Source organism: Pteronotus mesoamericanus, unplaced genomic scaffold (genome assembly GCF_021234165.1).
Source record: "Pteronotus mesoamericanus isolate MK-2021 breed Mesoamerican mustached bat unplaced genomic scaffold, CSHL_Meso_final contig_73, whole genome shotgun sequence".
Taxonomy (NCBI): Eukaryota; Metazoa; Chordata; class Mammalia; order Chiroptera; family Mormoopidae; genus Pteronotus; species Pteronotus mesoamericanus.
Genome location: NW_026555245.1, coordinates 27887534 through 27914323, shown reverse-complemented (window position 1 = coordinate 27914323; position 26790 = coordinate 27887534). Strand labels below are relative to the sequence as shown.

Below are 26790 nucleotides of genomic sequence, written 5' to 3'. Positions count from 1 at the left end.
CCCACAGTCAATTCCCACTCTGTTATCCATGGCCATGGGTCATTCATACATGTTCTTTTTTTAGTCCTATCCCCGTCTTTCCACCATTGTCCTCTTTCCCCATCCCCTCTGGTCACTTCCAGTCTGCTCCGTGTTTCCGTGCCTGTGGTTTATTTTGTTCGTTAGTTTATTTTGTTGAATAGATTCCACTTATAGGTGAGATCATATGGTATTTGCCTTTCATCAACTGCCTTATTTCACTTAGCTTAATATTATCCAGTTCCATCCATGTTGTTACAAAAGGTAGGAGTTCCATCTCTCTCTCTTTTTCTTTCTTTCTTTCTTTCAATGCAGATTGATTTTATTTATTTTTTTAAATGTCAAAGTTAATTATAAAATATTAAAAAATTTAAAACCATTATAAAGCCTCAGCAATTAAACCAACATGACACCAGCACAGAAATAATCAAGTAGATCAATGAAATATAATGAGCATTCTAGAGACAGACGTATATATCTGTGTGACAATGTATGATTAAGTTGATGTTTCAAATCTATGGTTAAAATAAGGCTTATTCAACAAATAAAATGAATGGACCACTGTTACTTGTAATAAAACAAATATATAGCCCTTTTTCACACATTATACAAGAAATATTCAGGTGAGTTAAAAATCAATATGTAGAATCTAAGGAGTTTTAGAAGAAAATAGAACTAATATTTTTCATGACCTGAAGTAAAATATTCAAACCCAGAAGCTATAAAGTAAATATTGGCAACATGACTGTATTAAACATTTAAGACTGTACAGTAATATACACATAAAAGTAATAGAATAAGAAAATATTTGCAACACATCTAAAACATGGTTAGTAGGTTTTTTTTTTAGGGAAAAAAGTTCTACAAACTTTTAATCAATAAATGCATAAAGAATACAAAAAAGTCATTTAAAACCTTTTAAAATAATAGAAATAGGCAAGAAATATACAAAAACAGGTTTAGTTTCAACAAATAGTAAAGGAACAATTAAAATAACACATCATTGTCACAATCGGATTAATAAGTATTAAAATATTGGTAATATCAAGTATTGACAACTGTGAAAGGAACTGGGTATTCATAGGCTCTTTTTCTTCATCTTAAAGCAGTCCCTTGAGCATATTTTGCAATGTTGGTTTGGTGGAGGTGTATTCTTTTTGTCTTCTTTTGTCTGGGCAACTCCTTATTTCGCCGTCCATTTTAACTGAGAGCCTTGCTGGGTAGAGCAGTCTTGGTTGCAGTCCTTTGCTCTTCATTACTTGGAATATTTCTTGCCACTCTCTTCTGGTTTGCAGTGTTTCTGTTGAGAAGTCCGATACTAGCTGTAGTCTTGCTCCCTTACATGTTACTTCCTCTTTCTCTCTTGCTGCCTTTAGGATTCTCTGTTTGTCTTTGATATTTGTCATTTTAATGATGATGTGTCTTGGAGTGAGCCTCATTGGGTTCCTTCTGAATGGGACCCTCTGTGCTTCCTGGACTTGTGTGATTTTTTTTCTCTCCTCCAATTAGGGAAGTTTTCCATCATTACTTTTTCAAACAGGTTCTCTCTCCCTTTCTCATCCTCTTCTCCTTCTGGTATCCCTATTATATGGATGTTATTACATTTCGGGTTGTTCTGCATTTCCCTCACTGCCTCTTCATTCTTTTTTAGTCTTTTTTCATTTTCCTGCTCTTTCTGAGAGCTTTTTTCTACCTTGTCCTCCAGCTCACTTATTTGGTCCTCAGCTTCATCTAGCCTGTTTTTGATTCCTTCTACTGTATTCTTCAGTTCAGAAATTGTATTCTTCATTTCCTCTTGGCTTTTATTGATAGTTTCTATGTCCTTTTTCATGCTAGTATAGTTTGCAGTAATTTTCTTGTAGTTTCCATGTAGTTTTTGGTAATTCTCTCTGAGCTTACTGAGCTCATTGAGCTTCCTTAGAGCTGCTGTTTTGAACTCAGTATCTCATAGTTTACTTGTCTCTATTTCATTTAGTTCTCTTCTGGAGATTCCTCCTTTCCCTTTGAGTGGAGCATATTTCTTTGTCTTCCCATTATTTGTGAGACTCTTCTCTTTTGCTTATGCTTCTTAAGTTGATCTGTCTTGATTTTCTGACTTTGTGGTGTGAATTTCTATGGTTGGAGACCACTGTTTTTACTTTCTGGATCTGCCTCTGATGATGTCAGATGTCATCTCTGTCTGACCTTAGACAGTCTGTTTGAGACTTCCAGGAATTTACTGTTTGTGGCTATCTCCTTCAGCTGTTAATCTAGTCACTCTGCACTCAGCAGGCAGCTTAGACAGCACAGGGTCGGTTGGAATCCCACCTGGGGGTGGGGTTATTGGGTCTTCTGATACTGGTGCCGTTCAGTGGAGTGGTCTCTGCCTGAGCTAGATGGCTGCTACCGCATGGGGAATGAGTCAGCACCGAGATCCGGCTGGCTACTCTCTCAGTTCTCTCCCCAAAGCCTCCTTCCCCAGTCTCTCCTCAGGTGTCTCCAGCCCACTCTACCCCCACCTTTGACCAAGACCAGGGTAAGTGGCAGTTAGATTGCCCTAAAGCCGATTCTTCTGTCTCCAAGGTTACAAGGCTCCTCTCTCGCTATTGTTCAGTTGTTTGTTTCAGGTGATTTCTCCACAATTTAGTTGTAATTCCAGTTTGTTCTTGGGAGGAGGTCAGTGAGACTTCTACTCTCTCCTCCGCCCTCTTGATTCTCCAAAGTTTTTTCTCTTGGGTTGGTAATTGTATCATTGTATCACTTAAAATATGAAGAAGTATGTTCCAATTTACCAACATTCCCCTTGAATTCATTTTTAAAGATTACATAGAACTGTAAGTGAGCACTATCTCTGAAATTTGCTTCTAGGAATGGAAGATAAAATGTAATTTCATAGGGACACAAAAGTAATAGCTTTTCATACTTGTTTGTACAGGAAGGTGCATTCAAACGTTTTTACTTACTGTTTAGACTATTAAGCTTAGCTCAATTTGTGGCCTTGGCATACATTGGATGCTTATGCAATAGGAAAGAATGGCTTTAAGTGGTGTGGGATGTGCTTTCCAGTGAGCACTTAATAACTTCATTTACTATGTTTTATGAAAAAACTGGAGGTCTGAGAACAGTGGGAAATATCCAAGATTACAAATGAGTTTTACTTGCAATGAATAATTTAACATATTATAGAAAAAAGTAATATGAGATTGTGATCAAGACAAGTCATAAGAGCTTATAGAACTGTAAAATACTGAAAGAAGGCCTTGAATGAAAGAAAAATAAAGCAACACATTTAGGAAGAAATGATCAAAGTTATATTTATAAGATAATGGGTGTAGCTTTTCTCATAGTTAGGATTTATTAGAATTAATGTTTATGTTTTGAGACAGTTCTTCCTTCCTTATGAGCTATTAAATATTAACTAGTGTCTTAGTGTCTACTCTTAACATTAATCAACATTTACAAATATCACCACCATCATTCTCTTTGTAAAATATACTTTAATTGTGATTTACCACTATGCCCTCTTACCTATAAAATGAACTCTAAATTTCTTAGGGTTGCATATTAGACACTGATTTTATTCCTAATTTATCTTTCTCCTCTCCTGCATGGAAACTGTGCTCTAAGCACACTGACCTACTTTATATTTTTGAATGCTTCATGCTCTTTCAAACTTCTGTACCTTTGCTGATGCTGTCACTCCTGCATGGAATACCCTTCTCTAATCTTGTATTTGGTAAATCCTTTGGCATTCCTTGAGGCCTAAGTCAAATGTGACACTCTCAATTTTACATTTCTGACTTTCCCTTCCTCAGATCACTATTACCTTGAACTGGGTTTGAAACTTAGTATGTGCTTAATAAATGTTTATGAAATGGGTAATTAGTAAGTTACTCCAATTCACTCCAAAAATATGAAACGGGGGACTCAGTTTCATTGATGTTTGTATAGTAAAAAATCTTACAAAACACAATAATTTATCTGAACAGCTATGAGTATGTAAATCAAAATGTATTCAAAGAGAATAAATTGAGAAATGCTGTTTGAAAGTTAAAAAAATGTTACTTCTATATGCATTCTATTCCATTATCACATTTTGTCTACCTTGTATACAAAGCCTTAAGATCGCTTGATGTAGGGAAGACCAGTAACCAATCATTTATACATAATTTTGATTTTTCTTTGTTTATTAAGTTGGGAATATCAGACTAGCAATTTTCTATAGTGTATGATTACTATTGTTGTTATTTCTATTTTTTATACCAATTTTAATGAACATATTTGTTCACTGTGACTAGCCTATAGAATTCTTCATTGGGAATATGATTTCAGTGGCAGAGGATCAAAAAAGAAAATATTTTATGATAAAAGGTAGAAAAAGAATGACGTTCTTGCAGAATTCCATAAAAAAGAGGACCAGTGAAATAATATTTCAATATTTTATTTGAAAATGCATAAATCTGACAAGTGATGCGAGAATGCTACTTGAATTAGACACAATTAACTGAATGCTATTTGCAGGACACTCAGATGCACATTCTGCACCTTGGTGCCTTCCTGTGGGTCTCTAAGATACTAGACAAGGAATTGGGAGGTGTGGTGTATGGATGGGTAGTTCCTTTGTCAGTGATTGAGAGAGAGGAGAACACAATGGAAGCAGGCAGTGTCAATTATCTCTGAAACAAAGTGAAGCTTTTCTCTCTTTAAAGCGGGACAAAGATTGTGATTTTGTTGTGGTCTTGAACCTTAGACTAAGAAGTATATGCTGATGCCCAAAGGGGAAGACCAGTTTGAAGAAGTTAATTGGGATCCCATTTATAATTTCACATAAATTATTTTAACTAATACATGTGGCTTCCTTTATATCTGTTGGTCAATTTCAATGGCTGGAAATGTGTTTACATTTTAACACTGTAGAAGTGCCTATTCATCAGGAATTTTCTGTCAGTCATGATTTTTCTTTACACATAAACAGCACAAGTAGCTTATTTACACTCTCATATAAGTGATCATTAAAACATGTGAAATATTTTGGCATTTTCTGCTTAAATATCATGGAGTTGGTGCAACCAGCAATTTAAATAGAGCCTATTGAAAAGGCTGTGACTCTCCCCACTTCTGGAAAGTAACATCTGGAGCTTTAATACCAATATGTACATACAAAAGGAAGAAGTAACAGAGTGAAAGAAAATACAGTTAGTAATTCAATCTATTATCTTCAACCAGGGTTTTTTTGTAATACAAATGTATAAGAAATTGAAGCCCATAGTCTACCTATGGTTTATAGTTAGACCATAGACTGATTAGGAGTATGGATTTTTTCATATTCTTCAGCATAGTGTCGATACTGGTCAGTGAGGAGAGGTTGATTTGCTTCATCCATGTTGCTCCTGGCACGGATAAGACAAGTAGCACCCACAAAAATGACTGCAACCAGTAGTAAGGCAGCAACAACTGCTATGGTAGTAATCTCAGAAATACTAAAATCCCGACCTATTTGAAAAATAAAATGAGAGCAAGGAATAAATCTTATAATAGTTGCCATCAACAAGTGGATACCATAAATTTAGTCACTTTACAGAAATCCTCATACTTACTTTTTATTGGCCACATTGCCTATCATAGCACTTGTCATCCTGAAGGCACTTCCTAATCTCTCATACTGATTAGACTCTATTGGGATAGTTTTTATCATTTTCATTCTACATGTGAGGAAATGACGGCATAGAGACTAAGTTGCTCGCCCAAGGTCACTTGGTTAATAGGTACTAGAATGGGTTTTGGAGCCCAGGTCTTTCAGAGTCCAAATCCTGTGCTCTTCTACTCTACTGCCTTTCTTGAGAAAGACATTTTTTTCCTAAAGATTTTATTTGTTTATTTTTAGATAGAGGGGAAGGGAAGGAGAAGGAGAGGGAGAGAAACATCAATGTGTAGTTGCCTCTTGCACAACCCCTACTGGGGACCTGGTTCACAACCCAGGCATGTGACCTGACTGGGAATCGAACCAGCAACCCTTTGGTTTCCAGGTTGGCTCTCAATCCACTGAGCCACACCATCCAGGGCAAGAAATTGAAAAAATAAACAAAGTTTTGAATTTCAAAATATCACAAAAAGCAACTGAGAGTATCTCATGCCATTTTTTTTTTTTAGGATAGATAAAAACAGGTATATTATACTGTAGAAAATTTAGGGGCCTAAGCTCAAGACTCACTTCTCTTACTAAAAATGTAAGCTTTGATGTTACTCTCTCGAAGCCTTGTCTTTCTTATTTGTAAATTCAGGATTATAATACTTATCACAGAGGGATATAAGGATTAAATGAGATAGTATGCTATATAATCAGCTCAATACCAAGTCAGAGTGGGCTTGCAACAAATATTAAATTTACCCTCTTTACCCCCAAACAAAAATCCAAATGAAAATTTCTAAATGCAAGTGGAAAATGTAAGCCTCAGGAATACTGTGATCATTTTACTTTAAAGGTAACAAATTTGCTTGGAAGTTTCCACAGTAAAAATACATTTTCAGTACTTACGTGGCCATTGAATTTCGTAAGTATATCCCAGGTTGTCTGGAGCAGTAACAAACATTTCTGTGTTGGTAATTGGAGGCCAGAATGGCACCATATTGTACTGTCTATTATGTCCAATGGGAGCATTTCTCAATGGAAAGGTGGATATATCTAAAATATGCCAAAAACACCTTTTTAATATTAACATATTATTATGTTCTGAAGTTGTCCTGAAATATTCAAAGATAACATTAAAAACATTCTTTTATATTTCATACTAAATGAAGATATAAGCATAAAACAGATTTCGAATGCTTTGAGTGTAGCACTAACATACCCAATAGAAAAAGAAAGTTCAAAAGCAGGAATGTTTTACTATTTTATCATCTTTGATGATTATTAATTGTTTTATTTTTAAATTATAGGAACTAATTTGAATAAAATTCATTAAACTTATTTTTCAAAACTAAAGAAAAGATGGACTTATAGTTTGCTGTAGCATCATCTATAATTTAAATTTGAGAGATAATTTCTAATGGAGGTTTCTCCTTGACTGAAAATGTCTCTTTACTATTTTTCATTTTTTTTTCTGTTTACTTTTAGAGAATTGAGTGTTAACTTATTCCTCGGGTTTTACTCTGTCGGCAAAAAATCCCCACAAACTTTGCAGTCAAGATCCTGGAATCCTATTTGCTTCCTGCTACCTCTCCTGTTTCTAAAGTAGTTTCTCCCTAATCCATGGTTTCGCAGTCCATGGTTCAGTTACCTGCCATCAACTGTGGTCCAAACATATTAAATGGGATATTCCAGAAAATAAAAAAAAATTGTAAGTTTTAAATTTTGCTCAGTTTTGAGTAGTGTGATGAAATCTTTTATGCTCCTGTTCTGTGCTACTCAGGAAGTAAGTCACTCCTTTGTCTAGCGTATCCACTCTGTATATGCTGCCTGTCCTAATCACTTGGTAGACCTCTCACTTATCAGATCACCGTCGCCGTATTGCAGTGCTAGTGTCCACATAACCCTTATTTTCTTAGTAATTGCCCCAAAGCCATTCATATAACTTGTATTAAAGTATACTGTTATAATTGTTCTACATTATTACCAGTTGTTATTATTATGAGTCTATTGCTGTGCATAATTTATAAATTAAACTTTACCATAGGTATATACCTATAGGAAAAAATACAGTGCATACAGTTATAGGGTTCAGTGCTATCCACAGTTTCAGGTGTACCCTGGGGATCTTGGAACATGTCCCCATGGGTAAGGGGGGATGATTCCATTTAAATACCAGTCACAGGTATTTATGTCACAGTGAGTTTTTGTTATTAGGCACAGAAGTACCAAAATGTCCTTTGTGGCAAAAAATGATGTTTTTTGTTGTTGTTCTAGATGTTGGTACAATTAAATAGCAAATGGAATGTTAAAAACTAGAGTTGGAAGTGGGCTTGGGCAGTGCATTTAGTGGAAATATATTTAGAGCAGCTGGAATAGGTCAGAATGCTAATGGGGTGTCAGCTTTTGTTTGTAAGGAGTATGCTACCTGGACAGTCAGTGTGTTCCCATGAAGCGTAGAAGAGTATTTGAGAATTTAGTTTGAAGGACAATTATTTATAGGAATGGCAAATATTGTTTATGTTTTAATACTAATTAAGTATTTACTTATTAACACCTGGTGAGCTCCTGGTCTAGGCATGGGGCTGTGTCATTGAACAAAAAAGACAAAATCTCTGTCCTCAAGGAACTCACATTTTTGATGTATTACTGTTAATTTTTTATGAAAATTTGACATTAAAGTTAATAACTTAGTTTTTTAAATTTCCCATTTCACCTTTACTGAATCCTGACTTGATCAGCCTCAACCCAGTTTAGCTTCAGCTAGGTGATAAAGTTATATCCATTAAAATGAATGGAGAAATAATAGTATAAATAGCAAAAATTAGCAATTGAATTATAATGTAATCTCTCTATGCAAGACCCTTCAAGTTCTCCCCATCTCTCTTCATATTAAATGCAATTGTTACCCCTCTCACCTTATTATCTCCCTCCAATCTCTCCCCACTCTTCTCTCTGCTTCAGCCTCAGTGGGCTTCTTTGTTCCTTTGTCTTGGGAGGGTTTTCCACGTATTGACACAATGTTCCTTATGCTCTTTTCTGGTTTTATATACTACCTATAATACTAGTTATTTATTTACATATGTTTATTGTCATTTCTACCAATATATAAGAAAGTTCCAGGACAAAGTATTTTTGTGTGTTTTGTATGCTACTGAATTTTCCATACCTAGAATACTGGTTAGGAAATAGTAGGCATGTATGTCTACTGTATACACACACTCACACACACACACACAGGAAAATAACAGACTGGCTGAATTAGGTAGATAAATGAATAGATAGTTAATCTCAAATATTGTGTTTTTATGCAAGATAAAGGCACAGAAGCCAAAATTAAGAACACCTTTAAAGCATAAAAATGTGTGGTGTTTTAACCAGAGAGGCAACATTCTTTGTGTGAAAAGTAATACAAACACAGACACAGACACACACAGACACACACACACACACACACACAAATCTATTCAAGCCTCTTAGCTGAGTAGTGAAGAGAAAGTAGCCCTGTGAATAATATTTTAAAGAATATGTCAAAATGAACTTAACAGATTTTCTATGGTGTGATATGAAAACCAACATTAACTTTTCAAGTTGAGCAAAATTTTCATTTGTGAGAGTTCATAAAGTAATAAAATCAAAACTGGGAATTATAGTATTTTTTGCCTTTTGGATTATCAAAGAAGACCTGTGTAAGGTTTTCCCATTCATGTTAAAAATCAATAATTTTTAAAAAAAGCAAAAAGAATGTTTATTGGAAAATATGAGGGAGATAAATTTGGGAAGCAATGAAAATAAGAAGGGATTACCTGAGTAGTTCTATTGAATGCTAATAAATATCATCTTATAATAACAATTCTGAGAGACTTCTTGTCTGCATTTCAAAGTGGAATATTTAGAAATGGCTAGATAGTATAGCTATTTTATCCTTATTTTGAAATGTAGTCTATGTGTATCGTTTAGCCTAAAATGATGACTATGCCACCCGAACAATTTTTTTTTGCTGAGCCTGCAAAAAGCGTATGAAAGTGTCTCACCAGCATTATATCTCCTCAGCCATTCATCAAAGACCGCATCAGTGAAAGTATGCAGAAGGACAAAAATAGGATCATTTGGAGATAAATGGGTTTGTCCCCCTGTTCCGTTCAGGAATAGATGAGCCAAATTGTGAAGGCTTCGGACAGCAGGGTCATATCTTCCTGTGGGATCACTGTAACCTAGATATAAAAATAAGTGACAATAGGAAAAAATCATTACAAATTTTTTTTGCAAGTGAACAGCAGTGACTATACTGAGAAACAATTTTTCCTAAGCTTGTCAGGAAAATTGTCACCTTAATATTATAGCACTGTTTCTCTGTACCTATGGTGGGTGGCATTTGTTTGCTATACCCATAGCTAGGTTAGTTTTAAGCTAGTGGCATGGCATTCTAAATGTAGCCTCCAGGTTAAAAATAACGACCTGCAAAGAGTATCAGTCAAACTATACAGGATACTCTGTTTCAACAAGGCAATCATTGTTCCACATGAGAGTGGAAATCACCAGCTTCTACTAAAAACTGCTGACATGACTCAGAGACCACTCTGATTGTCCTGGAACTTAAATTGCCAGATGTTACTTTAGTTTCCTATATTACCTACTTTGAACGACTGTCAGCATATTTATTTCTGGAAAGTTATTTTTATGGAGAAGTTTTAATTTCTCAGAGTGTTCTTAACACCTCTGTACTACTTTTAGGCACCTGGTAAGCCTGCTGTCAAGACATTCATATAACATTCGATCTACATATTTCCACATTATATATTTCACATATATGTATTTGTTTCACACATATATATCACATATATCATATATCCCCACATTATATACAGGGTCTGGCAGATGTAACGCGTGCTTGAGTGTGGTTGGTAGGGTAATAATATGGGTGTAATAATTTATAGTTTTAATTTGATCATTCCATCTAAAATGTCATATGGCAAGCTTGAGTTTGATATTATTATGTTACAGAATTACATGCTTATGATTTTGTAATAAAATGTTTTGCAATAAAAAGGGCATTATTTGTGCTGGACCCTGTATAATATAAATATGTTATATGGCTCATATTTTCCATATATATCCCCATATTATATATATCATGTATATATATATTAGAGGGAAGTTGAGAATAGATAAAACACAAAAAATAAGGGCCTGTGGTGTGAGATGGAGTTATATGTGTGTCTGCTTGGCTTGAGGGACCAGAGGTGGGAAATCAGGGAAAAGTTGGTAAAATTAAAATGTAAAATATATTATCTTGTGTAGTTATACTCATTTATTAATTTTCATACATGTGTTCCATTATTTTTTCATTAAAGATTTTAAAGATTGCCTGTAATGTATATGGCGTGTCGGTAGGCACTAGTCTTTTTATACATCTGTTGAGAAATCAGTGAATTTGCAAGAACAGATCCATAGACCAGTGGAACAGAATAGAAAGCCCAGAAATAAGCCCAGGTCTATATGGGCATCTAATATTTGACAAAGGGGGCAGAAGCATAAAATGGAGCCATAATAGCCTCTTCAACAATGGTGTTGGGAGAGCTGGACGTCTACATGCAAAAAATTGAAATTGGATCATCAGCTGACACCATACACAAAAATAAACTCAAGATGGATAAAAGACTTAAATATAAGTTGCAACACCATAAAAGTCCTAGAGGAGAACATTGGCAGGAAACTCTCAGATATCCCACGCAGCAATTTTTTCACTGATACGTCTCCTAAAGCAAGGGACATAAAAGAAAAAAATAAACAAGTGGGACCTCATCAAAATAAGAAGCTTCTGCACGGCTAAAGAAAACATCAGCAAAATGAAAAGGGAGCCAACCATATGGGAAAATGTGTTTGCTAATGATACATCAGATAGAGGTTTGATCTCCAAGATATATAAAGAACTCACTTGACTCCGCTCCAAGACAACAAACGATCCAATCAAAAATGGGCAAAAGACCTGGGCAGACGCTTTTCCAAGGAGGAGATACAGAGGGCCCAGAGGCATTTGAAAGGATGCTCAGCATCACTAGCCATCAGAGATATGCAGATCTAAACCACCACGAGGTACCACCTCACACCAGTCAGAATGGCCATCATAACAGATCAACAAACAACAGGTGCTGGCGAGGCTGTGGAGAAAAGGAAACCCTAGTCCACTGTTGGTGGGAATGCAGACTGGTGCAGCCACTGTGGAAAGCAGTGTAGAATTTCCTCAAAAAGCTGAAAATGGAACTGCCTTTTGATCCAGGGATTTCCCTGCTGGGACTATACCCTAAGAATCCCAAAGTGCCAATTCAAAAGAATGTATGCACCCCAATGTTCATAGCAGCACAATTGACAATAGCCAAGTGTTGGAAACAAACTAAATGCCCATCAGTAGATGATTGGATCAAAAAGTAAGGGTACATATACACAAAGGAATACTACGCAGCAGAGAGAAAAAAAAGAACTACTAAACTTCGTGACAGCATGGATGGAACTAGAGAGCATTATGCTAAGTGAAATAAGCCAGGGGGCGAAAGACAAATACCATATGATCTCACCTATAAGTGGAACCTAACCAACAATACAAAGATGCAAGGAAAATAAGACCAGCAACACTGAAAGGAAAAGAAACCAAGAGAGACAGTGAAGGAGGGAGCGGGGGCGGGGAAAAGGAAGGGAAGGGGAAAGTCAAGGAACATATAGCAAGGACTCATGGACAAAACCAAAGGGGAAGAGCTGAGGGAGGGAGGGAGGGAGGGGGCAAGGGAAAGTGGTGGGGGGTAGGCAGAGACAAATGTATTTGAAAAAATAAATTAAAAAAGAAATAAAATAAAATAAAATAATTTTTGATAGGTAAAAAAAAAAAATAAAACCACAGTGAGATATCACAAAAAAAAAAGAGAAATCAGTGAATTTGGTCTTTTAATTAGGCATCAATAAGACATAATCTATGCATTCTAATAGAAATCAGTACGTATAACTTTGGTTTATATATACAAATTTAGTCAAAATATAGTGAATATTTATTGAGTTATCTCCAAATAAGTGATTCATATACAGTTATTAAAGATTAATATAAAGAGAAAGAATGGCATATAATTTTGATAATGAAAGGAAAAGAATTGAAAATAATTATCAGACTTATACATCAAATATCTCAGATTAGGGGACAGAGGTCAATTCCCCATAATTTTGGCATTTTTTTGCATGATTTTTATAATATATGCAATGCTATATTTAAGGTAAATTTTGACATTAAGGTATAACAAAATTAAAGTTTTTCTATCCTTTTAAAACTTCAAGTATATACCAAGCATGATTTAGAGGTTTCAATATTGAATATACAAACACTCTAAACTTAGAAAATTTGGATTTGAATTTGTGCTGTGTTGCTAACTAGCTGAATATCTTGGGAAATTAATTGCACTTATTTCCCAAGCTTTAAAGTACAATTTCCTCGGCTTTAAAGTACTCTGAATTAAATAAAGAAAACCAAACTAAATATCACTAGATGCAAGACTGAATTTTCGTGGACCTAAATTCAGTGTAACTTAAAAAAGTTACAGGGTGATACAGACCTAAATATCATATGCCCGAACTAGGCTTTATTGGATGTCAATAAATGGTTCCTATTTTTAATTGCTTTTTAAAATTTAATAATCTCTTAAAGTGTTAAATATTATTTGCTTATACTAGAATTTGATTGTTATACATATAGTGGCCCACTACCTACCAGAAATTTAAGTTTAAATACTTTTTAAGTTTTTAAGAGATTGGAGAATTATTTCCAAGGCTTCTCTTATGATCGAGAGAGTTTTGTGGCCTGACACTTTTCTTTGAGGAAATTCTTTTCTGAGCAGACAATTGTTTCCACATCGTAATAGGCAGCACCATTCAGATAAAGTCTTTGGATCAATATGGCATTTAAGGATATTTCAAAGAGATGAGAATTTGAGTACTTCAATCCACTGTGATGACTAGGTCAATTCAAAGCACCAATTTTGTTTACTTGCCTTCCACTGTGTTTCGGAAACTGTTTGCAGAATTGGAATAAAAAGGAGGTGTGTCAAATACAGCAACTTCCAAGCACTGGACAACATCCTGTGGTTTGGGAAGGCGTTGCACTATTGGTCTGGCCACATTTCCAGCCGGATTTCTTCTAACTGGCCCGCCCTCAGTGCCTGGGAAAATGATGGGGTATGCAGTTACAGGATGTTTAGAGACCTTATCATTGCTCTTTACAATGTTACATATTTCATGGACACTGAGTGATAGGAGGTTCTTGGTAGAAGAAAAAATTAAAAAAAATGCTTTTTAGTGGCATTAAAGTGAGAAAATCTAAGTTATGTCAACTTCTTTGAGATGAGTAGAAACATGATACATTAAATCATCTGAAGGAATAAGTGATCACAATTAGAGAGAGAGGTTCTGGTACTTGTTAAATCAACATTTTTTTTTTCCCACAGAATGTATTAAAATGAACATTCAATGGAAAATTGAATTTTGCCAAAATAATCTCATAAATCTAAATTTCACACTGAAATCTGCATTTTATACATGTGTGTATGCACGCACACACACAGTTTTGTAGTTGTCTGTTTCAGGCCTTGAGAGAAATTAAAAAAAAAATCTTCAATTTCAATCAACACATTTTTCCCCAAGTAGTGTCAGAAATAAAGTTTTTGAAGGGCAGTAAGACTAAGAGGTAAAGGATGATACTAGGAATAATACGATAGATGCTTCCTGAGGAAGGGAGGAAGATATCTTTCCCATTGGGTCTAGAAAGTGCCATTAAAGACTGAGGAGAATTTCCATATATGAAACAGGAGATATTTTAGGCAGCAGTGAGAACAAGAAGTGATAAACTTTCTTCCATCTATAATATAAGCCCATCAGAGCAAGAGGTCTGTATGTTCTTGCTACCAGTCTATCCTCCAGTTTTGGTGCAGTGCCTGACATATAATAGTTGCTAAACAGTTGTTTGGTACATGTTGTTATACGGGATAGATCATGTTGGTTGTGGGCCTGTTTGGAGTCTAGCTTGCCTGGGGTGTGTGGCATTGTAAGAGAGTATTGGATGGTGGAAAAGATGGGAAGCTAGACAAGAACCAAAATGCGAAGAAATCAAAAGGCAAGATGGGAAAGTTATATTTAATTCAGGCGGTAGGAAGAAGCCTTAGGTAGGTAGGTGGGAAGAGAGGAGCTTGGCAAGGAGCATTTTGCATTAGTCTGCCTCACTGGTCTCCAGAGGGCAGTGTTTGTGCCTTAGAGGGGAGAGAGAATATTTCAACATCTACTCATTTTCATTTTACCTCATTCATAAAAATCCTAATTGTATGCTTTATAACTAACATAATGAGTAGTGCCTGATGAATTAGCATAACTAACTTTATGTCATAAAAAAATAAAACATATGCCTATATTGAGACTGGAAAGTACACGTGCATTTTTAGGTACACATTATCATGAAAACTTTCAGATTGTACTAGCTTAGCTATCCATTCAAGCTGATATTTTGGAGATTATTGGTCAGGGAACTATCAATATACCCCAAGAAAGTAGTACCAACTACCTAGGCTTCAAAAACACTATATCCTAATTTTCCCTCATGGACTTTCACAGTGCAGAATTTTGACAGAAATGAAACTAGTTACACCAATTTAATTTTAACCTAGTGATTTTAAAATTTGTACATGGGCAACTTCTGCCATTATAGCTATTTTTATTTTTAATTACAGTAGATAATATTATATTAGTTTCAGGTGTACAGCACAGTGGTTAGACATTTATATGACTTACAAGGTGATCTCCCTATTACATGTCATACCCACCTGACACTATACAGAGTTTCTATGATACTGTTGGCTGTATTTCTTAGGCTGTGCTTTACATCCCCTTTCCATTACAACTATTAACATCCTGTGGATTAGAGTCCCGTAGGATTTCTATGTAGGAATGAATGAAAAGTTCCAAGTTCTGTAGGAGAAAGTAGATTTGAGAAGTATTGTGAAGAAAGAACAGTGTTTCTTATCTGATGAATCAAAGAATATATTTTAGTGGATGAAAGAATGTTAGGGATCAGTAATTCGCTCTTCCAATTTACATACCAAGTTTGGTATATTAATGGGGTGTTGGAGAGATACTGTGAACAAGCTTATGAAAACATAGGAGTGGAAAATCTATAAAGACAGTTTGATTTTAAGATGTTCGTGCATGGGTGTCCTGTAAAAGCTGATTAGTGAAACCAGAGGACTGGAAATTTCTTTCAGGAAAAAAAGCAGAAGGAGAAAAGAATTGCTATGAGAATTAAATAAAACATCGTATCAAAGCATTTAACACCATATCAGACACAATGTGTTCAAGAAAATGATAATTTCCTTTTTTTCTTTCACTGGCCTAATAAATATTAAGTTTTGTATTAGTATCTTGAACTAAAGCAAGGGGTAATCATAAATTTTGTTTCATCTAAGATACATTCCATTTTTTTAGGAAACTGTGTGTCAGAGTTATGTGTTATATTAAATGACAAGAAAAATTGTGATAAAAATTCCTTCTATGCTGTAATTTGATTTACTCATTTAAATTGTGCTGCATTTTGTTATTCAGTCAATGGGATGATTGGAAAATGTCTGGAAAACTTCCAGTACAAAATATAGAGGGATGAATGTTTTGGAATACACAGAGATCTGGATCCTCAGTTTCATTTCTCTACCACCAGGCATGACTAATTATTAGGTATGCAAACAACGACAACAAAATAACAAAAACAATTTATTCTAATTGTTAAGCTTATGTGGAAGACAATGTTGTACACAGTACTTCTCTTATTCCTAAACAGAGCTAAATAATCTCCTAGTGGGGAAAACCCACCTAATTTCTTTGTTCCATTTAAAATATTTTCTCTCAGTTTAGAAAATAATTTAATAATTGATACTTTAAAGAATACATGCAGAATAAATCTTATGAATATATAATAGAATAAATTCCAATGAATCTAGCTTTTATATGGAAGAACAAAAGTTAAAAATAGCCAGACATGACTAAAGAGGAAAAATAAGATGCGACAGAGAGACTCTAATAATTAAGCACAGGCAACGATAATAACATGATCCAAGGAAGAGAACAGAAAGCTCAGGATCAGATCCACGTATAACAGAAATGATGTATAGCATACATGGTGTTCAGAGCACTGAGGATAGGATGCTAGGACAACTGGTTAAATGTTCTCTATATCCTTTTTGATTTTTAACCCTATGACTAGATTAACATCATAATAGAATATTATAATAATATAATTTTTACTATAGATATGTTATTTATTATTATATATATTTTTTAACTCCTGGAGCACTTCCAAGTCTTTCTTCATGTTTCAGATTTCCTAGGGAAACGTTTTTTTGTGAAATTCCAACACAAGACACATGATCACTAAGCTGTGCTGAGTATACTCAGATGATTAATTTATATAATCAGACCTTTGCAAAATAAGAAACTGAGCAATTCACTTAACAAGTTGCTCAAGAAGAACAATGTAAATATGTACAGACACCTTTCCTCCCCAACTAGTGTACCTTATTGTCTAGAATATCTTAGTTGCTCCATAAATATCTGTACATTGATTCTCTGTATTAAAAGTAGATTTTAGTTTGAAGTCCTTAGTAGAATGAAGGGCTCTCAGACAGCACATTTATCTCTCCATCTAATAGGGAATTCTGAATCCTAGGTATCATTTGGAACTTACTGTTGCAAAGGGTTCCTAGGGTATCGTAGTCTTCCAAGGATTCACAGACTATTCGCCATTGAGAAAAGATGGAGTTCGGGCTTATAAGAGTGGAATCAAAGTTGCTTCTCGATCCCATCAAGTCATCGGTGCAGATGTCACAGACATTTTTTCCAGTTGCAAAATTCCAGTAGGGAAGGGAGAAAGAAGGATTCTGCAACATTTCCTAGATCACAGAAACTCTGTTACCATTCTCTGCTTTTGTTTAAAACCCTCCCTCTTGGCTTGGCTTCCTCCCTGGCAGTCTATTTCTTGTAGTTCTTTTCAGCCATTTAGGAACCACTTAGTATGTCAGTGTGTCTGAGGGGCTGGAGGACTTCACTACCTTATTAACAAAGCTTCTAATTTATTGTACTACGAGGAGTGACTTTAGGCACTAGAGGGACTGAAACTCAACTCATTATACAGAAATTCCTGCAAAAGGACTTTTTTGGGGGGCAGGGGGGAAAAGTCTTCCTTTTCTTTTTTAGACAGGTAATTCTATTTCTATTGATTATATACCCAAACTTATCAATAATAACCTCTGCTCCCTGACATTTCCCCCTCCTTCCACTTCCTTGTCTTTAATTCAGGCACTGCTCACTCTTGGTCTGGAGGCAGATCCAGCCTTGGAATATGTTATGTGAGCAGTACTTTTGGTTTTGTTTCTGTTTTTTAGTTTAACTTGAACGTGTTTAGGTATTTAGATTCTGGTTGGGCCACAGGCTACACAGGTTCTTTCAAACTTACCTTATCTGCCTGGGCACTAAAGGTGTTTTACTTAAGGGACCCTGGTTTTAGAAGCTAAACTAGAAAGACTCAGGCTTCTGCCTGAATGAAACTCATACCTATAGGAAATGCAAAAGAGAAACAGAATATTTCCTTGTGCACACTGCTCTTTAGAAAAGAAACCCGGTTTCCATTTAGAGCTGATCTCAACAATTTAAAAAATGCTGGGCTCTAGATTGCAGGTGTATTTTTTATTGGATTCCTTAAAAACACACATTTATTGTACTTGTTATTTCTCGTTCCTTTTGGTCCTTGGGGAGATATATTTAAAACTTTGGATTTAAATGTAGGTATTGCCATTGTTTTTATGCCACCTCACATGCATTTGGTACATTCCTACTTTTCCACTTTAAACCCTTTTTAGGAAGCATTCCCTTGTCTTTGGTGGTGTAGAAGGCCAAAAGCTTTCCAAGGCATCTCCGGTTATTGATCTCCAGGGACTTAGAGTCCTCATTTAGAAGCTATTGTTCTGATTCACAAATATTAGTGATGGCTTCCAAGGGATTATTAAGAATAAGTTTGTGGTTCAGCAACTGACATTTGGGAGCTGGAGCATATTCATGTGGCATTTCAATGGCACATTACATATAGATTGTAATTTGTTGGATCCCTTGTGCTGTTGGGTTTTAAAAATGTAAGTAGTCAGAGGTAGAAGTTTACACAGGCAAAATGGAAACTTTTAGATACTTTCCATCTGCCCTTTCATTTTGGTGTGCTCATGGGAAAATGACTTGAAGGTATGAAAATCTGGAGTCTATTACAAATGACAGATTTATCTACTAATAATCTACTAAATGTCTTACTTGTAATCAGAGCTATAAAATAAGTGCAGAGCATTCAATGAATTCATTTAATCACTCTCACAGTGCATATGGATAGGCTGCTTTCATACAAATATTTTATTCTGCATTTTAGTGCATTAATTCTCTCTCTTCTAACCATTTATTTTCTTTGAATGATGCTGGGCACGAGCATACTACAAATGGATAAAGGAACACCATTTTGCCTTCAGATATTTTTAGGTTAAGTTTTAAACTTTAACTTGGTGAGAGAGATTCATTGTCATTATTTTACATAGACAACTGGTTTAATTTGTGGATTTCCCAGATCTAATAATTTAATGAGATCTAATAATTTAAAATTTAATTTTAAAATTACAATACTTTTCTTAAGAAACAACTATTAGTAAAAGAAACAATAATAAACTATCTTTGTTAACAGGTAATTTAATGTGTTTTCAGCTTATCTGCTTAAAAACAAGCAGGAAATAAGTGTGTTTGGGTTGAAGTTCACTTTATACCAATGCTTCTTAAGTACAAATGATATCTAACTGATGGGGTGTTCTCATTAGATTCCTTTTGTAAGCCTCAAAGTGGCTAAGGGGCATGAAGAAAAATGGTATTCAATGAAAATATTACACTAGAAATGGAAAGGGATGTTTTATATCATTTAAACCCTGTATCACATTAGAATCATCCACTGGTATAATGAGTTACATACTTGAACCTGGAAGACTGACAAGTTCATATACACTTGCTTCATCCAAACCAGTAAGGGGCACTGATTTACATTTGAGAAGAAAGCCAGATCAAATGAGATTCTTTTGTCGCAAACTCTATGACTCGTTGTTGTAATTACAGGACTGTAGAATATGTCCAGGGCTTTGATTTACACCTACAAATGTCTCATTTGGCTTCCTGGTTGTTGAGATTACTTTCTTTTTACTTCAAAAAGATCAAGATTAATTAATAAATACAGTTAGTACCGGGAGAAACTTAGAATATCTAAGGCAGAATAATAACTGATAATTGTTTTGTCATCGCATGTTTTGTTCATTTGGAACACAATGAATCAAATGACTCACAAACAAGGCAGTCTCTGTGTAAAGGACCTGAGAATTGCCATGTTTCATACATACCTGCATGTCTCTCTCCAACTGCAGTAGATGGTACCTGTGCCACGTGAGGAAAGCTGGTCCTTCATGGGAGAAATCCACGTCACCAAAGCTTTCCTGTCCTCCCCCAAGGAAAGTCTTTTTGACTGAATAATAGTGTATCCAAACAAAGTAGTTATAAATGGAAGTGTTCTCAAATTGTGGTGTGTTGCCATCTGGCCCAAATATTTCTTCTGATCTCCTGGTGGCAATGACAAACTGAGGGTGAATTGTACGCTTTGCCATATCCAGGGCCTGGATAAAGTATTTCTTTTCTTCTGTACTTAAGTCCAGAATGTTTCTCCTGACTTTAGGGATACAAAATTCAAACATGAAAACCTCTTTTGTGTGGGGATGAGTAGACAATGAGCATAATAATCTTGAAACATACAATGTTTCATTTACCCATACTGATAATTTGCTTATATGCTTAAATGATTTTCTACTTTTAAAAACACCCCTTACTATCCCTTGCACCCTACCTCCCTCTCTTCCTGGCTCCCTCCATCCCTCTCTCCCTCCCTCTCCTACTTAATCTAGGAATTCAGTAGCTTTCTATAATCTTACTTGTGGACTTTATGATTGCATTCTACGTATTTCTGCTCACTATTGGCATTTTTCTTCAAATTTTCTACCTTTTTAATATCATAAATCTTACAAAAACCAGGTATGTGGTATAGCATAGTGGTTATGGCCAGACATTCCTTCCATGACTACACTCATTTCACTAAGCCTCAGTGTTTCATTTGTAAAGTGTGTGTGAAAATATCATCTTTTTGCAGAGTTGTAAAGATTAAAGGGCATACACATAAAAAGCAATTAGACCAGAACCCGGCTCATAGTTAAGACTAAATAAACCTTCTGTTAAACCTTAGTCTGGCACATCAAAAATAGTCAAGTTTTGCTGGCTGTTATAATTTAATGTTTTGTTATTTGTTGCTATTTAGGCTGCAGGCAGGACTCTTGTTTAAAATGGCTAATCTTGATCGCCACAGTGGAAAATTCCCTGGTGGGTTAGCGAGGGTATTAAAGCTAGACAAATCTCAGTATGAATTCCAGGTTTTCCATGTACCAGTTACATGGATTTGTCCTTTCTGAACCATACCTATGATAATATAGTTACCCTGAAGAATTAACTGAAAGTATAGTCATAAACATCTAGCACAGTTCCTGGCTTCCAGTGGTTGTTCAACAAGAATTTTGGAAGGAAATGTTAGTTGGTGATCTGAGCTTCAAGCTCATTCCTTTATATTAAATAAATTGCTTAATCTCTGTAAGCCTCTCTCTTCAACCGTGAAGGGAGGATTGAGCTGTATGATTTCCAGGTGTTCTTCCAGCTCAAATGATTTGGGTCTGGTGCAGGCCTGTCTATCTATTCTCATCCCCACTTACCTACGACAACCCTCTGGTCACAAGCAGTTCCTCTCCATCCAGGGCGGCAAGCCCCGCAGTTGTGTCCTGAGAAGTTGCCATTGCAGTGACACGTCCAATTGAAGAACCGTGTGGGCCAGCCTTCCCTATCATCTCGGCCATCGTGCGGGTACTGGGGGCCGTGGGGTTGGGAGTCTGCAGTCACTGCCTCACACCTGCCTCTCCCCGATGAGGAGCCACAGCGGTCAGTCCCAGGCCCAGACACGGGGAACAGGTCCGGGCAACACACACCATTTCTCAAAGCCTCAATGGTGGCACACTCTCTTGGAAACTGAGCCCACGCTGGGTGAATAAAAAGCAGGGACAAGAAGACAAATCGCAGAGAGAGGAGTTTATGGACTTCCATTCTGCTTGAAGCGAGGCTTTGGTTCTGCAGCCCTTTCTGTAGAGACTGAGGGACATAGATAATCAAGCTGAAAAGGAGAAAACAAAATGGGATTATGCAAGTTTTGTGTGTGTGTGCACGCTGTTATACATGGCATGAACCCTCTCCAACCCACCTTCAAAATACTTTTCAAATTTGTAAAATGACAGCTCTAATAATAAAAACAGTAATTTACCTTTAAAAATGTGACATTTATAATGCCTACATAATTAAATCCCCTGTCCTAGTCATTTAGTTTTATTCACTTCTAATTTCTATTTATAAAAATACATATCCTGGCTGTCTTTTATCAAAAGCATTCATTAGCAGGTCACTGCCATTAATTACCTTTAACCATGGGGCTGAAAGAAGAATTGGGAGCAGATTTCCAGCAAGTTAATTTTCATTATTTGAAATCGCCATCCTAATAGAGTTTTGGCTGGAGTCCACCCACTTCCCACAGAGCTTCTCTCTAGTACCTTAAACTCCTGAGGGGATTCTTTGCGGAACCTTTCTTAAAGCTGACTGTTTTATATTTGCTGGTCCCCTGATGTCAGAGCTGTTAATTGCATGTGGGTTTCTGCCTGATAACTAATCACAGATCTGCTCACCCAAACTGGGAGGGGCTGGAGCTCCTCTCCACCCTTTACTAATTTCTCTTTCACTTCAGTGAGTTTTTCTGCTCTTTAAGTACTTGGTTAGCACATGATTCCCTTCCTACTGATTTCCTTGTGATGTTTAAAGTTTTAGGAAAAGGCCAGAGGCACTACTTTGGAATACAGTGATTCAGATAATTTAGAGAGCTTTTGTTTCCACTGTGGAGATTTTATTTTATTTTTGACCTGTGTATATATTTAGAGGATAAAATGAGAATACTTACTCTTTCTTAGTGATACATAGGCTAGGTTAGTACTTGTACCTGGTGGTAGCTTTTGAGTGTATTTGGTTTTGAAAACAGATGCTTCCATTCTTACTATTTCTAGAGAAATTGTAGTGGAAAAGGCATCAGGTTCAGTTATACCAGGTCACATGACATGGGCTCTCCTGGCACCTCCTGGTGTTGACAGTTGGGCACCCCCAGCTCTGTGGCAGAGTATTGAGGTTCGCTGCTGCTCCTGCGCTTTAGATGACCACTGAAAGGCTTCTTTCCTGCTTGCTCTTCAAGCAGTCTTAAGCAAATGGCACTAATTTTAAATTATTTAAATGCCTGGCTAATTTTAATGCCTTTATACAATCATTATACATCCAATATCTCAAGCTTTCGTGTCCACTCAGGGCAAAGTTAATTGTGAAAAATAATGCATGTGAGGTGATATTAACATAGTCTTTTTGGTTGTTTTGATTTTCTTCAGTCCGATTTCTGGCTGGATGGAAGTAGATTATCTTTTTCCTCTCTTGAATAAAGTTAGAAACAATGTGCCAGGTTGGTGTCTTTGTTTTGGTATAGGTTCTAAAATCATATCTGTTAACCTGAGGGGAACTGGGTGAAGAGTGTATGGAAACTGTATTATCTGTGTAGCTTTTCTGTATATCTAAAATTATCCCAAAATAAAATGTTTAGAGTAAAAAGCTATTTTAAAAATTAGGTAATCTATTCATATATATTTATGTGTGCAGGTATAAGTAAGCTGCAATGTGTTTTATTATGATGAAACAAAACAAACAAAAACAAAAATGAGGGTTTGCTCATCACACCCCTTTGTTGTATAATTCCCACAGTTACCTCAGGACACCCTGCGTGCAGTGCGATGCATGAACCACTGATACGGAGCACGCCAGGGCTTCAGCATCAAATCACACACTTTTAATTAAGTGTAAGAATAAATATACAGTTTTATTTTGATATTTTCTTTCTGGTCTCTAATGGATTTGTACGTTCTTTAGGAGATTGCGGGAATACCTTGGCTATCACTAGTAAGAGTGATCTTATTCATTCACACAGAATTCATCTATGAGCTGGTGAATCCTGTTAATAAATCTATTAACAATCTTTTCCCAGAAAATCTGATTTATATATCTAACTTCATATTTACTAAGTCGACTCAGATGTCTTATAGGTCAGACATTTATCACACCTTCTTCAGTCTTTCTCATCTCAGTAAATGAAATTACTGTTTATCCCATTACTTAGGGGGGAAAAAGTTGCAAAAACCACTATTTCTTCTCTTCGTTTCATGCACACAACTTTCATCAGCTGGCCTAACAGTCTAACTTTGAGCTGCCATTATCTCTCACCTGGCTGTCACAATAACCTAATTGCCCTCACTTCCCATGCTTAACCATATAGGAGTTTATTCCCCACACAAGATGTTCTCCTCCGTTCAGCAGTCTAAGAGAGTTTTTTATTGTTGATACCTGTTTATCACTGCTCTCAACAAAACCCTCCAATGGCTTCCGAACATACTTAGAATAAATTCAAGAGCTTATATTAGCCCACATGGTCTAACCCTCCCTACCTCTGACACCCTCCTACTGTCCCCCAGCTGTCCTCCCTGGTACTCCTTTGTGTAACCGCAATCTCATTACAGCCTCCGCACCTCACGTCTACTGTTACCGCGGCCACTTCCCAGGTGTTTTAGGACTTACTCAGTTGCCTCATTCAGGTCTGTGTTCCAAAGTAATGTTTCCAGAGAGGCCTTGCCCAATCGCCCCACCTACAATAGACCTTGCTGTCCCTAATACCATAATTCATTACTTTCTTTTTAATACTTAGTCTTTTTCATAATACTAAACACTGCCTGAAATTTTTATTACTTATTCATTTTTCACTTACTGTTTGTCTCATTTATCAGAAGACAAACGTTTGTCTTTCTTCAGCACTGACTGAAACGATCTCTAGAGAGTCATAGAGCCACTTAGAAAACTGAGCTAAGAGTAGACATCTGATTTATTTATTCCCAGCCTAATGGTAATCTTTACTCTCACTGAAAAGAATAGATATAACCTACCTTTAGTTATTATTATGGGCATCTATTATTTTCCTAAATACTATCCATATGTTACTTCCCATTCTTTCAAAATATTTTGAAAATACTACTTTTATTCCTGTTTTGCAGATGAAGAAACAGAGGCGTACAGGGTTTAAAACTTTTAAAATTATGTCATTTGAATTTTAGGTTTCGAAGCCAACTTAATATGGTTCCAGAATGTTTGTAGTTTGCAAGTACTGCTATATTCTGAAATAAGAAGGCTGGGAAATGGAAAAAACACTGTATTTCAAGTCGTCACATATACCAGCTTTGACTCAGTGAGCAAGTGCCTTCGTTGCCCTGAGTCTTAGCACCGCATCTGTAAAATATGTGTAATAAGTATATATTGTTGGGGCAAATAAGCTCAGATAAAAATAATGAGTACAGTGCAATCAATACCAATTTAATAAGTAAATGATTCAAAGGTGGAATTTTGAAATAGATTAAAAATAGTAAAATTAATAACTTATAATTACCTGACTATACTTGAATGTATTTTACACAGTGCCCTCATTACTGGCAAATGCCAATTGATATAACAAGTAGTACAGTGAAACAAGGATTTCAAATGTTGAGCAAAGAGGAAAGCTGAAATGGCACCCTCTATTAACTGTGAAAGCCTGGTAATAGTCCCCCCGTAGTGTAGTCTACACACACCTACTGACATCATCCCTTGGCTTTCTGGTGGTTTCCAATGCAGGAGAATGCTGTGCAGTGTAAAAAGAAAAAAATGTACTTATATCTTTCCTCTTTGACTGAACATTGTGAAATGGTTAAAATGACAAAGCCCTTCTAAATCATTCCCAGCATAGATCAGAAATGAATGTCAAAATATATGTGCAACACTTCTTGTTCTACTGCAGGAATTATTTATAATATTTCTTTGGTGGAAATCAAGTTTTATATAGTAATTCTGCCTTACGAATGGGCTAAGTGTGAAGCTGTGCTTATGTGTATCCATCTACACATGAACCTAACAATACATGCATTTATAAAAAATGAATACTAAATTATCACTACTAGTTAATAATGGAAAATTATACTACTGAACTGTAGAAACTGTCTCTTCATGTTAAGGCTTTGTGAAACCAAAGAAATAACTTTGAAGACATAGGGAGCTATGCACAGAAAGAGTACTTAACAGAGAACTAAGAATTGTGCTGTTTGGAAAAATACACAGCAGAAAATGAGACTTATTAGTAAGCACCATTAGTGTGTGTGTCATATATTTATAACTGATGTGAATGAAGATTGTATCTCAGGAAAAGGGACTGACTCTCCCTCCTTCTATTTTCCTTGGAAGTCTTATGATTGTCATTTATAAAAGTGGTAAGAAAAAACCTAATGATAAAGGATCTTTATTTTTCTAGAAAAATTATTAATGAATATTAATAACTTTAGTGATATTTGTGGCAAATGATATTGAATATGTTCTTTGTCCATTTGGATTACATGTTATTAAATTATATGCTTAGCTGTACTAAGCTGAGATTAATGGTTAGAATTCTAGAGGCATTAGGCAATGCAGAGTCATCTGTTAGGCCAGTCATGTGTTTTTACCTCATGGGGAAGCTTAAATTCAGTGAAAACAAAGAAGAGGAATGTTAGGTCTGTGTTTTCATGTCACTGAGCAGAGATTCAGTCAAACATACCACTGCTATTTTAGGGCAGCATATTTGAAGTTGAGGTCTCAGGTAACATGGCCTCTAATAACCTGTCATTAATTACTTATTTGAGTTTTTGACACCCTTCAAAATGCTGCAAGTGCTGGTTCAGGGCCAGTTAACAATAGTTTGATTTCTGTTTAGTGAAATCCTCTCTTGATAAGTTACTGTTAAAGCCCTTAAAGTATTTCTTTTATTGATGATTTATATTCTGCTTGTTTTAACAAATGACCTTGTAAGA

The 26790-nt window shown here is 35.8% G+C and overlaps 1 protein-coding gene across 1 annotated transcript; it reads right to left on the bottom strand.

The window, feature by feature from the left end:
* Positions 1-5284: 5284 nt before the first annotated feature.
* On the bottom strand, positions 5285-21898 carry TYRP1 (tyrosinase related protein 1). The gene is made up of 7 exons (XM_054583283.1): positions 21514-21898; positions 20107-20429; positions 17382-17586; positions 13654-13821; positions 9658-9837; positions 6533-6679; positions 5285-5490 (listed from the first exon to the last, which is right to left on the bottom strand). Exons 1-7 carry the CDS (start codon positions 21896-21898, stop codon positions 5285-5287), a joined length of 1614 nt encoding a protein of 537 aa, XP_054439258.1.
* Positions 21899-26790: the final 4892 nt, after the last annotated feature.

Bases quoted from the DNA above. Each gene is read 5' to 3' on its own strand.
- TYRP1 (XM_054583283.1), bottom strand. From the start codon at position 21,898: ATGGAAGTCCATAAACTCCTCTCTCTGCGATTTGTCTTCTTGTCCCTG. The intron at 17,587-20,106 runs GTATGTATGAAA...TCTGTGATCTAG, and splicing joins AGTTGGAGAGAGACATGCAG to GAAATGTTGCAGAATCCTTC. The intron at 5,491-6,532 runs GTAAGTACTGAA...TTTTTCAAATAG, and splicing joins TTACGAAATTCAATGGCCAC to GTCGGGATTTTAGTATTTCT.